The 13,523-nt window shown below is 46.7% G+C and overlaps 1 protein-coding gene across 2 annotated transcripts in view; it reads left to right on the top strand.

Annotated features, from left to right (window-relative positions):
* wdpcp (WD repeat containing planar cell polarity effector) overlaps positions 1-13,523 on the top strand; it is a 322,735-nt gene that overhangs the window by 147,309 nt on the left and 161,903 nt on the right. For both annotated transcript variants that reach the window (XM_085981577.1, XM_085981578.1), the window contains exons 12-13: positions 1,339-1,462; positions 5,593-5,656. In XM_085981577.1, the coding sequence (XP_085837703.1) occupies positions 1,339-1,462; positions 5,593-5,656 (188 nt within the window). The remainder of the gene's footprint in view (positions 1-1,338; positions 1,463-5,592; positions 5,657-13,523) is intronic.

The raw sequence follows: 13,523 nt of genomic DNA, 5'->3' as shown, positions 1-13,523 counted from the left end.
TGGACCTGACCTTTATACGGTAAATGCAGTAACATTTTCAGGCTTCACATGATCACACCTCCAGGAATGCCTGCAATCAGAGTTGACAACCCTAGGACAGGGTCACTTGAATGGTTGGGGCGGGCTGCTGGCACCTGCAAGGTCGTTTCAGCGACATCCATCCTTGTGGCCCACAGCCGCTCTGTTTGAGCTCCTCCAACAGCCAATCGTGGCTGAAGATAACAAAGTTTTATCTTCTGTCTCTGCAGAAAGATAAAGAATTTTGACTAAAGGTTTTAGGCCTTTCTAAAGGCCTCAGTAGAACTTATGCCAGCTTTCAGCGTGAAGGACAGAATTCCTGGGAAGGCCTCCAGATAGATCCCCTTGATGTGGAGGGGGACAGTTGGGAGATTGGCCCCCCCACTCCCCACCCGAAAATAGCTGCTTAGAAAAAAAAAGCGCAATCCCCAAATACCAAGTGCTGCCGATTGATTTGCCACCCTTGATACAGGCCAGAATTTTGGCCTTTTGATTTTAGAAACTGAAGGTAGCAGTCAGATTTTTGATCAAAATGTTGTCTGTAATACAGCCAGCTTATCCCATATCACTAGTACATTACTTTGAGTTTTAAAAACATTCTATGCATTTACTTCGCTCTTTAACACTTCAATATTAGCACTAATGTTTGTAGTTCAGGAATAGCATTGCTGGGCACAGGGTAAAGCTCCCTTCACTCTGTTCCAAAAATGTACCTTAAATAAAGATCATTAAAGTCCGTTTTTATTGCAAATTTAACAAATCTGAGTTGTGGGAGGTTTTCAGGTTTTAAGTGAAAATTAGTGAGAACATTTAATTCCAATAAACCCAGGTAAATTGATAGCAAATCAGTTTTCATTTTGAACATCACTTAAACTTAGGGGAATAAGCAAGAGACTTGATAAAGTTGCAGTTAAGCTAAATAAAAAAAACACAATTATTTACACTGTTTATAGATACCACTTTTATAAAGCTCATCAAACTCGCACTTAACCCCTAGTTTATTTTAATTCAAAGTAAAGTTGAAGAACCTATGATTGTTGTGGCTTTTATCACTTATCTGCCACTATGATGATGAGTTAAAGATTGCTGGAGATTATGCACTGGAAACAGTTGTGATCTCTTTTAGTAAACAATGCTTTTGGTGTGTGGCCTGAGTCAGCCTTCGATTTCTATTTCACACAAACTGTAATACAGTAGATGTATGGAAAATGTCACCAAGGAAGGTACATAATGGGTTGATAAGTTTTAAGCTCAAAATTACTGCAGTGATTTTGATGGTTTTGTTGCAAGTTCCTTTAAAATTATGTTTTAACTTTACAGCACACCTTGAAGCAAGCCTTGGAACATTTTATGCCCCTACAAGACCCTTGTCTGATACAACTGTGTTAGAATATAGGGATCCGATCAGCCGATATGCGAGGCGTTTTTTCCACCATCTGCTCAGGTGAATAATGGTAACACTACCTTGTTAATTATGTACTTGGTTATTTTGCTAGTTATTATCATAAATACGGTAGAGTAGAAAGAACAAGTTGAAACACAAGAGACAGACTTCACCTTTTATAATGTGGGTAAGGTTGAAGGTCACTTAACAATTTTAACGCTGAACATTAACGTGAGTTTTAGTTTGTACCAAACTAGCTGTTGTGTCAGAGGTGCAGCGAGGTTGCAATGTTATTTAGTAACTGGTCCAATTCTATGATGTGTTTGTTAAGGCTTCCCAATTTAGAAACTCCTAGTCAAAATTGTGAATTATGTTAATTTTTTCCCATTTGTTTATTTCATTTATGATAATTGCAGAAAACTGAATCTTAAAAAAATTAAAGGGGAGATTCTTCACTACTGATGCAATTGAGGCTTTTGTGCCACATTGCTAGAGCAACGCTAGCTAGCTGTGCAGTGAACTAACTGCCCCTAATTGCCTCCGGTCAACTAATTTGAATAATTATTCATAGCTGCCTGTGTAGGGAACAAGCCTAATGGGGGAAGTGGAAAGACTGGTCAGCAAGTCCAAATTAAAGGGATATGCACTCTTAAAGGTAAGTGGCTGTGTATGGGGAGAAAAAATATTCCAGCCTTTATCAAACTTCCAAATGAATTTTAGATAATGTCAGCCTTAGATTTGGCATTAATGAAGTGAAAGGAAGAGTAATGTGGAGGCACATGATGGATTATTTGAGGAAGTGATGGAGTAATACAGCACCTGTTTGATGGATGACAAGTGGATGTGCAGCCACATGAGGTGGGTGCAAGGACACTTCAGGACATACTCCCCAGAGGATAGTGCTATACCATCCAGGCAGCTGGTGGTAAACAGGCTCTGTGCTAGGTACACTATCTGCAGGACCTAGGAACAGATGCAGGAGAGGATGGCACACTTAAAGAAATCTGACACGAAAATATATTACCATATATTTCAAAAACAGCCCAAGATTGCATAGCACAAAGTGTTGACTGTCAGCCTATTCCGCTCTTCCACTTTTACTGCTCACCCATGCAAGTATCACATGACAGCACTTTCATTGCATATCCATACCTCAGTAGGGTACATTTTCAAGATGCAACATACAGTTCAAAATCTTGCCATACTCACATCTTCCAAAGCCATAACATCTCAAGTCTTTGTAAAACAACTAGCTGTATGATTGTTCACTGTTAGCTGCATGATGCACAGTCACTTACAGGCACCCAGGTTGGCATGCAAGTTGTGCATGTTTATCACTACGCATCTACTCCTTCAACTTCCAGCATCTCCAGGATACCTTTCTGCTTCCACAACAAAAGGGCACCTTGAGAGTACCATCCCAAACTGGAGCAAGGCCTCCCTGATCAAGATTAGGTGGTAAACCACATCTCCTCTGACTTGCCCAAGTCTTCTTGGCAATGTCTGTGGACGCTCCTACCTGAGTAATGGTGGGTCTGTCAAGTACAGGCAGACCTCCCTCTGATCATAGAATGACAGTACTTACAGCACAGAAACGTGCTGGTATTTATGTGCCGCACGAGCCTCCTTACACCCTACTTCAGCATATCCTTCTATTCCTTTAACCCCTTATGTACTTATCTAGCCTTCCATTAAATCCATCTATGCTATTTGCCTCAACTACTCCTTGTGGTAGCAAGTTCAACATTCAAACCACTCTCTGGGTAAAGAAGTTTCCCCTGAATTCTTTATTGGTGACTACCTTTCTCCTTGTCCAGTGCTCGGCCTTAATACACAATTTTCCCCTCTGCCCCAAGGGTCTGGTGTGCTTGCAGACAATCTCCCCTTAAACTCCTGATTGATTGCAACATCAGTTTCTGCTGTATGCCTCTAGTAAAAATGAACCTCTCTGAAGAAGGTCAGAGGTGCATCACCCTGATCTCCAAACTATTAACCCACTATCCAAAAATCTGGAGGAAATTCATGCAATTTTAAAAAGTCTTGTAAAGAAAGACTGAAATAATAAAATGAGAAAAAAAATAACATTTTATTTTTTAAGGAGTACAGTTCGTTTGGACACAGACCATAACTAACAAAAGTGAGCGATTTCACAATAATAGGACAATGCTGATGGGGCTGATTGGAATCCTATAAGACATTTTTTTCTTCCTTTACGGTGTTTTTATTTGTATTTTTCTCACATTTCTCCTTGAGTGTTGCTCATACCGAAACAATCACTTTTAGTCTTTACGACAGAATGTTTCAAGCTAACTTTTCCATAACTGCTGTCAATGTGTTCAATATTAGCAAAGAGAAAGAAAGAACAAACTTGCATTTACATAGTGCTTTTCTCGTCCTTGGGACGTCCCTAAGTGTTTCAAGGTCAATAAATTACTTTTGAAGCGTAATCACTGTTGTTTTGTAGAAAAAGACTCAATTCTAATGTGATAAGTTGGGTTCTTCCAGCAAAAATGTACAAACAACATTGGAAATGCCTGTGTCAAATTAGTTTATATCTCATAACTGTTAGAATACAGCAATGTTGCATAATGACCCATATGTGATAGAAGCTTGCTATAATGTGCTGATTACTGTCAATCAAGTTAGTTGCTTAGAACATCCTGTTGTAACTGCTAAACATCATTGTTTGAGAATGAGCAACACCTGGGAGGAATGGGAGAATATATAAATAAAAACTTTTCCATCCAATGTCACAAAAAATGCTCTCCACTTGTAACTTGTTACTGCAAGAAACATTTGTGCCACACAAGTGCCAGGCAGTGACCATCTCCAACAAGAGTCTAACCACCTCCCCTTGACATTCAATGGCATTACCATTGTTAAATCCCCCACCATCAACATCCTGGGGGTCAACATTGACCAGAAAATTACTGGACAAACCACATAAATGCCATGGCTACTAGAGCAGGACAGAGGCTGGGTATTCTGCAGCAAATGGCTCACCAGCCCTGACTTCCCAAAGTCTCTCCACCACCTGCAAGGCACAAGTCAGGAGTGTGATTGAATACGCTCCACTTGCCTGGATGAGTGCAGCTGCAGCAGCACTCAAGAAGCTAGACACCATCCAAGACAAATCAGGTGGCTTGATCAGCACCCCATCTACCACCTTAAACAGTGTTTACTACCAACAGCAGCAAAATACTGCGGATCCTGGAAATCTGAAATAAAAACAGAAAATGCTGGAAATACTCAGCAGGTCAGGCAGATTCTGTGGAGAGAGAAACAGAGCTGACGTTTAAGAAAGTTCTGACGAAAGGTCATCGATCTGAAACGTTAACTCTGTTTCTCTCTCCACAGATGCTGCCTGACCTGCTGAGTATTTCCTGCATTTTCTGTTTTTATTTCAGATGTACCATATACAAGATGTTTGCCAGCTGGTTCAGTGAAAGCAGGAGGCTTCACTAGCACTCGTGAGGACTGTCTTGGGGGTCCAAGCCAGTGGATGGCCTGGATCCCTGAAGAAAAAGGTAATTCTTCATAAATTTTCATCCTTCTTACAAAAGAGACCAATGGGGACATTCTGAAGAGGCTTACAGGGAGCTTTGGTAACTCACCAGCCATCACCGCAGTTTGTGGCCTTGGGGTAGGCAGGCATCAGAGATAGGCCTCGGGCTCAGGCTCGGGGAGGGCTTGGGCTCAGGTTCAGGTCCCAGGCTCAGGCAGTGCTAATGAAGTGACTTACACTGGGATGCGACCCGCCTGAGGATTTCGATCCCTTTATGTCCACACACCGTAGTCCAATTATCTCCTGCCCTCCAATCCTGCTTCACCTGAAAGCTACACTTAGTTTTGACTCCCTGAGGATAATTTTGAGTTTTGTGATCATGTAAAACGCATGCTATTGGCTCGGCAACCTGTTAAACACCTCTCCCCATTTTCGATTCCATTGAAGTCGAAATCAGGGCCGGTGGTTAGTGGGAGGCTGAGCCGATATCACACGTTTTACACTAGTGCCAAAAGTCAACATACTGTGTGCAATACCACAGAGCATGAATGATGTTTACTTTAAATGCTATACTATTCTGTAGTTAACTGTGTCCTGAAACTATAACTTGAGGTACCTCACTTTCTTGAATGTTGATGAAATTCTACACAGCTGGCATTTCTAATAATTTGCACTATTTTGACAGGTACCAGAGGTTTGAGAAGGCTTTTCTGCTGGCGGTAGATATAGGTTCGCGAGACCTGTTCATGGTGAGTCATTTCCTATAAATTTCTATGTCATCTGCTAGTTACAGATCTGGTGCTGTTGTCAACATTTGTGCTTTTTGAAGCAGATCAGTGTCAACTGCAGCTTCAGACAGGCACACTTGCGTACATCCAGTCTTTATGAAATTGGTCAATAGTTCTACTGTGTCCTTTTGACTTGTTGACATTTTTCTCACCATGGCCTTGGGCCTGTTTTGTATTTTGCAGATAACAATTCAGACATTTTGGACTTTTATCTTTTTTGTGGGTGATGCATGTAGATGATACCTTTTCAGTCCAATAGAATTAATATATTTAATCCATTCCCTAAAGAGGTACAGCTGCAACAACCAAAATACAGGGGTGGAGCATGCTTAGGAAACTGAAGGCTTTCAATATGCCACTCTGGCAAATTATAAAAGCTTCTGCAGGTACTCTTCAAACAAGAAAGCTAAAGTACAAATTCAAAAGCTTTGACATTTAACCCTTTTTTTTTGGCCCTCCCATTTAATTAGCTACAGAAGTAAAATTAACCTGTGCAGAAAGTCTTGTGTGAAGCCCAGCATGTGGTCCTTGTTTCCAGAGATCTTGCACCACAATGCCACAGTGAGGTTGGATGGACAAAGCTGATAGCATTTTCCTAAGTCTCACAGCATGTTTCTTCTGTGCAGAAGCTTTGATTGTATATAAAAGCATGAAAAGAAAAGGCCATGTTTGGCGGGGGGGGGGGGGGGGGCGGTGGAATCTGTGCAAGTGTTTGCTGTTACATAACAAAGACATTCTATAGCATTTCTGCAATTTTAGAAAAAATGTTACTGTTAATTCTACAATGTTATAATGTTCCCCTGGATATCTCAAGGAACTGACCACTTCAAAGAGAATACCATGGAATCTCTGTCAATTGTTCTGTGGTTATTTTTAAAACTACCATTCAACAAAGTATAAAGTACTTTTGTCATTGTAACTACCTGCACTCAAAAGCTGGCCTGATGGCTTCCCATTTTGAAAGTAAGGCAGCTTGCTGTTGGTATTGCAACACCAGCAACACACCATAATTTGAAAGTGTTATTTCCACATTAATCTCTCTTGTTTTTTGTAATTTATTCAGTTTATTGCTCCTTTTCTCTCTGGGTGTTCTCTTGCATCACCTGCCTTTAACCTAAAAGGATAGGCTGGAGATCTGCTGCTTAGCATCTGCCATGTCACTTTAAACCTAGCCACTAGTAGGCATTAAAGATTCAGCCTGTGTGATTTCTGTTTTAATTTGACCTCCTTGCCTTGTGAGAAGGTTGTAATCTTTATTCTAAGTGGCATGGTTGAAATTAGGAACTTGGTATGTAGGTAATGATAGGTCAGAACCTGCAACACAATATATTGCTGCCTTTCCACCCTCATTTAAAAAAAAATGTAAACTGATTGTCTGCTGAGGGAGCATTATGTTAGAATAAAAATGTCTCTTATTTCAGCACCTTCCCACATGCTAAAATCAAGACAGCTATAAGATTAAAACTCTTCTTGCTTATTCATTAATATTTACCTTTTTTATATGCACATATATATCTAGACAATCATAATTAGCTTAAAAGGCAAAGTAACTAGCTTACTTAAGGTAGGACCAGGTTAAATAGGCAGTTGAAGGAAAGAGGTATAAAGCGATATAGGGTCTGGGCATGCACATGGAATTAAGTCTTGAATGAAGGATAAACATAAACACAGATATGTTCGCCTGAATGGCCTGTCTCTGTGTTGCGAGTAGCAATCTTGTTATTTCCAAACTTCCATAGCCTTATGATGTCCGAGGTCTCACTATGATGTTCAGTTTGAACGCTGTATTGCCTATGCTGATAAGATACTACTACTACAACAACAACTTGTATTTATATAGCGCCTCTAACGTAGTAAAACATCCCGAGGTGCTTCACAGGATTGTCATGAAACAAAATTTGACACCAAGCCACATAAGGAGAAATTAGGGCAGATGACCAAATGCTTGGTCAAAGAGGCAGGTTTTGAGGAGCGTCTTAAAGGAGGTAGAGAGATTTAGGGAGGTAATTCCAGAGCTTAGGGCCTAGGCAGCTGAAGGTACGGCCACCAATGGTTGAGTGATTAAAATCAGGGATGCACAAGAGGCTAGAATTAGAGGAGCGCAGATATCTCGGGGTGGTGGGGGTAATGGTTGTGAGGTAACTAAAGCATGGATGAGGGTTTCAGCAGCAGGTGAGCTGAGGCAAGGGCGGAGATATGCGGTCTTAGTTGTGCTGTGGATGGTGTGGTCGGAAGCTCATTTAAGGGTCAGATATGACACCAACATTGCAAACAGTCTGGTTCAGTCTCAGACAGATGTTAGGGAGAGCGATGGAGTCAGTGGCTAGGGAACGGAGTTTGTGGCAGAGACTGAAAACAATGGCTTCGGTCTTCCCAATATTTAAACGGAGAAAATTTCTGCTCATCCAGAAATGGATGTTGGACAAGCAGTCTGACAATTTAGAGACCGTGGAGGGGTCAAGAGAAATGGTGGTGGGGTAGAGCTGGGGAAACTGACGCTGTGTTTACAGATGATGTCACTGAGGGGCAATAGATGAGAAATAGGAGGGGGCCAAAGATAGATCCTTGGGGGACACCAGAGGTAACTATGCGGGAGCGGGAAGAGAAGCCATTGCAGGTGATTCTCGGGCTACGATTAGATAGATAAGAATGGAACCAGGCGAGTGCAGTCCCACCCAGCTGGACAACGGTGGAGAGGCGTTAGAGGAGGATGGAATGGTCAACCGTGTCAAAAGCTGCAAACAGGTCAAGAAGGACGAGAAGGGATAGTTTACCTTTGTCACAGTCACATAGGATGTCATTTGTGACTTCGATAAGAGCCATTTTGCTACTGTGGCAGGGGCAGAAACCTGATTGGAGGGATTCAAACATGGAGCTGCAGGAATTTGGGAGGCGACATCACGTTCAAGGACTTGAGAGGAAAGGGAGGTTGGAGATGGGGCGGTAGTGTGCAAGGACGGAGGGGTCAAGGGTTGGTTTTTTGAGAAGGGTGATGACAGCAGATTTGAAGGAGCGAGGGACAGTACCCGAGGAGAGAGAACCATTAACAATATCAGCTAACATTGGGAGCCAGAAAAGGAAGTTGGGTGGTCAGCAGTTTAGTGGGAATAGGGTCGAGAGAGCAGGAAGTGAGTCTTATGGACAAGATGAGTGCAGAAAGGTCTTCAGGGGAGATCGGAGAGAGATGGGAGTTCAGGGCTAGGGTGGGGGGAAGTTTGGCCTGGTGGGCTAGGGGAAGGAAAGGAAGTGGCAGAGGCAGCTGATCGGCTGGTCTCAATCTTAGAGACAAAGAAGTCCATGAGTTCCTTGCACTTGTTGTTGGAGGTGAGGGAGGAGGAGACAGGGGAAGAGGGATTTAAGAAGACTGTTTGCAGTAGAGAAAAGAAGACGGGTTATCTTTGCATTCCAGAATGATCCTGGAATAGTGAGCAGTTTTGGCAGACAAGAGCAGGACCCGATGATGCATTATGTGGTCCAGCCAGATCTGGCGGTGAATGGCTAAACTAGTTGTCCACCATATCTATTCAAGCCTGCGTCCCTTGCACTTAAGGGAGCGAAGCTGAGGACCGTACCAGGGGAACAGCTAGGGAGAGAGAGAGTAATGGTTTTAAAAGGGACAAGGGCATCAAGGGTGTTGGTGAGGGTGTAGTTAAGCAGATCAGTAGCTGTAGAAATGTCATGGTGAATGGAGGGCCAAAGGCTGAACAGTTGGGATTTCGTAAATGCAGTTGTAGGAGAGTTGGAGAGTTTTTTTTCCAGAGGCGGACAGAAGGAAGTAGGGTTGGGGGGTGGGGAAAGGGGGATGTGGGTGGAGAATGATACAAGGAAGTGGTCAGAGTTGGCCTTATCTGAAATTGATGCGATGGGAGTAGCGAGGCCACGAGAGATGGCAAGATCAAGGGGGTGGCTGTGAATATGGGTTGGGGAGTTTACATGGAGGGAAAGATTAAGGGAGGATACGAGGGTAGTGAACTCAGAGGAGAGAGAGCATGATGAATTGAGATGGAGGTTGAAATCACTGAGGATGAGAAGCCATTTGGTGCAGAGGCTGAGTGAGGAAAGCAGTGAAGATAGTTCTGTGATAAAAAATTTATGCTACTTGGGTGAACGGTAGAGAAGGAGAATTTTAAATGAGAGGTGAGAGGGGTGGAACAAGGTGAGAAGCTCAAAGGAGGAGAAAGTGCCAGAGGAGTAGGGGGACAGACCAGGTGTGATTTGGTGATGGTAGCCACACCACCACCATGGCGGTCTGGAAGGGGCAAGTGGTGGAAGGTATAGCCAGGCAGGAAGGCTTCATTTAGGGGTAAGGTGTCATCACCCTTCAGCCAGGTTTCCATCAAGGCCATGATGTCAATGCAAACATCCATGATAAGCTCATGGATGGCAAGGGCCATGTTCACAAGTGAACGGGCATTCTGGGGGGAGATGTGGAGAGGGTCAGTGATGGCTGATGCACTGCCAGAATCCACAGGGTCAGCACTGGGAGGGGTGAGTTGGAGAGGGAGAAGATTGGCAAGATTCGCCCCCAGCAAGTGCACTGGGCGGGAAGGTCAGCGAGCGAGTAGGATGTGACAGTTTGGGTTGCTGCTCGTGAGGCGGCAGCGACGTGTGCCTCGATGGGCCATTTGGAGGATGCCAAGAGAGGCACAGAGGGAAGCTATAGGCTTACCTAAGAGGGAGTCGAGCCTGGGATGACGTCAGGAGAGTAGGAAGGTCAAAGAGTAATGAAGGGTTGGGGTAGGGATTTGGGAGGGCAGAGTACCCGAGAGGAGAGAAATGAAAGGAAGCATGATGACAGAAGAGAGCGGTCAAGGAGGGGTAATGAGAAAAGAAAAAGGGGGGGGGGAAAAGTGGAAATAGAAGTGATCGGCTTGGGTCCAAAGCAGCAGCCAAAGTGCACATGTGATTGGACATGGGCAAAATTCAAGTTACATATGCCTGGTTATGTAGAAATTATTGGGATACATATTTCTTGGTAGTAACAGGCAATAGATAGGAGACAATAGGAGGGAGTCCAGGGTTAAAGTCAGAGATCCCGTGGAGGGATAAAGTTGACATAGGTAGAGTGGAGTTGGCATGGAGCATTGACTAACTGTTGTCCAAGTTCGGAGACGGGTGTAGCAGGCGAGTGAAATCCAGAAGTTATCTGAGAGGGTAGAGAATTGGAGGATATAGATTATTTCTGTGCAAATGAAGATCCAGGAGATGTGCAGAATCAGTTGTGGAGCCGAAAGATTATGGCGAAGTTGGAGGTCACTGTTATGTTCATTAATAACTAGTCGTTTTCATTATGAACAGCCAGCTTCTAGCTAGTCACTTTATTCATGCCATGTGGACTTCTACAGCATCCATCTTGACTACTGCCTTCTGGGTAGCCTAGTGCATCGTGGGTAGCCCACTCTTTTATATATAGAGATATATATCTCTATATATATCTCTATCTATATATATAAAAGGATACATCTGTCTGTCTGTCCTTCGGTGTGCGTCTGTCCGGCTATGCACTCGAAAGTTATAGAGCGTACCTACACGTGCATTACATCAAAAGAAAGCTTACGATTCCAAAACGGTCGTAAGCGTATTTACGTTTCGGCCGGACAAAAATTGCGCCCGCGGTATACAAAAAACGTTCAAAATTCCGCTCATTAGCATCTCATTATCTGCTCATTAGTGATAGAGTGACGTTGACGTCGACCAATCGTACGCCGGGTTCCTGGCGCGTGCAGGCGGGCTCTCCTACAGTCGAGTGACGGGACGATTGACCAATCCTATGCTTCGGTGACCTGACGGTCGACCAATCGGTGCGTGTGTGGGCGGGCCTTATCGCTCTGAACCGAGGTGAGTCGCCGCCATCTTGATTCCAAACTTTTCATTGCTTTTTCCCGCTTTCTGCGTGTTTCTTTTCAAATCTACATTTCCAGCAAAAAAAAAGTTGCTTTTAAAAGACAAATTGTTTTTAAAAAAGTTAATTAATTTGTAAATCTTTTGTCTAACCTCTATAATTTTCCTACCTTTCACCGTTTTTCCAGGCCTCAAAGCCTGGGCGTCTGTTGACCAGCCACGCCCGAGCTAGGCGCCTCCCGTCGCGATCGACAAAAGCCCAGCGATCGCCGCCATCTTTGTGAAGGCTGGAGAGGGCGGGCCTGAGCTGAGCGTCGCCGCCGCCGCCATCTTAGTAAAGGCGGGCGGGGCGGGAATCAGCGTCCGCGTCATCTTCTGCCCGGAGCGCGACTTGAGTCCGGCCGGGCCTCACGCGGTAGGTTGCGAGGCGGCATCTCTCTGGTCTTGAAGCCAGCTCGGGCGGGGCTCGGGAGAGCGGGAGGGTGGGGCTCCGGACATCGGGGGGCGAGGCTCGCGACACCGGGAGATCGCGGGGCGGGACACCGGGAGATCGCGGGGCGGGACACCGGGAGATCGCGGGGCGGGACATCGGGAGATCGCGGGGCGGGAGATCGGGGGATGGGAGATGCGGAGCGGGACATCGGGGGGCGGGAGATCGGGGGGCGGGACATCGGGAGATCGCGGGGCGGGACATCGGGAGATCGGGGGCGGGACATCGGGGGGCGGGACATCGGGAGGGGCGGGACATCGGGAGATCGGGGGCGGGACATCGGGAGATCGGGGGCGGAACATCGGGGGCGGGGCTCCGGGACTCCTCCTCTCCCCCTCCCCTCCCTTCCTCTCCTCCCCTTCCTCCCCCCCTTCACCCCCCTTCTCCCCCCCTCTCCCACTCCCCACCCCCTCTCCCCTCCCCCCCTCTCCCCTCCCCTCTCCCTTCCCCCCCTCCCCTTCCCCCCCCCTTCCTCCCCTCCCCTCCCCATCCCCCTCTCTTCCCCCCCCAGTCGCTCTCTCTCTCCCCCCCCCAGTCGCTCTCTCTCTTCCCCCCCAGTCGCTCTCTCTCTTCCCCCCCAGTCGCTCTCTCTCTTCCCCCCCCCAGTCGCTCTCTCTCTTCCCCCCCAGTCGCTCTCTCTCTTCCCCCCCAGTCGCTCTCTCTCTTCCCCCCCAGTCGCTCTCTCTCTTCCCCCCCAGTCGCTCTCTCTCTTCCCCCCCAGTCGCTCTCTCTCTTCCCCCCCAGTCGCTCTCTCTCTTCCCCCCCAGTCGCTCTCTCTCTTCCCCCCCAGTCGCTCTCTCTCTTCCCCCCCAGTCGCTCTCTCTCTTCCCCCCCAGTCGCTCTCTCTCTTCCCCCCCAGTCGCTCTCTCTCTTCCCCCCCAGTCGCTCTCTCTCTTCCCCCCCAGTCGCTCTCTCTCTTCCCCCCCAGTCGCTCTCTCTCTTCCCCCCCAGTCGCTCTCTCTCTTCCCCCCCAGTCGCTCTCTCTCTTCCCCCCCAGTCGCTCTCTCTCTTCCCCCCCAGTCGCTCTCTCTCTTCCCCCCAGTCGCTCTCTCTCTTCCCCCCCCAGTCGCTCTCTCTCTTCCCCCCCAGTCGCTCTCTCTCTTCCCCCCCAGTCGCTCTCTCTCTTCCCCCCCCAGTCGCTCTCTCTCTTCCCCCCCCAGTCGCTCTCTCTCTTCCCCCCCAGTCGCTCTCTCTCTTCCCCCCCAGTCGCTCTCTCTCTTCCCCCCCAGTCGCTCTCTCTCTTCCCCCCAGTCGCTCTCTCTCTTCCCCCCAGTCGCTCTCTCTCTTCCCCCCAGTCGCTCTCTCTCTTCCCCCCCAGTCGCTCTCTCTCTTCCCCCCCAGTCGCTCTCTCTCTTCCCCCCCAGTCGCTCTCTCCCCCCCCCCCCAGTCGCTCTCTCTCTTCCCCCCCAGTCGCTCTCTCTCTTCCCCCCCAGTCGCTCTCTCTCTTCCCCCCCCAGTCGCTCTCTCTCTTCCCCCCCAGTCGCTCTCTCTCTTCCC

Source organism: Somniosus microcephalus, chromosome 3 (assembly GCF_052327205.1).
Source record: "Somniosus microcephalus isolate GS21.2 chromosome 3, FLI_Smic_1.0, whole genome shotgun sequence".
Taxonomy (NCBI): domain Eukaryota; kingdom Metazoa; phylum Chordata; class Chondrichthyes; order Squaliformes; family Somniosidae; genus Somniosus; species Somniosus microcephalus.
The sequence above is the reverse complement of the archived record's forward strand: the minus strand, read 5'-3'. Positions and strand labels throughout refer to the sequence as shown.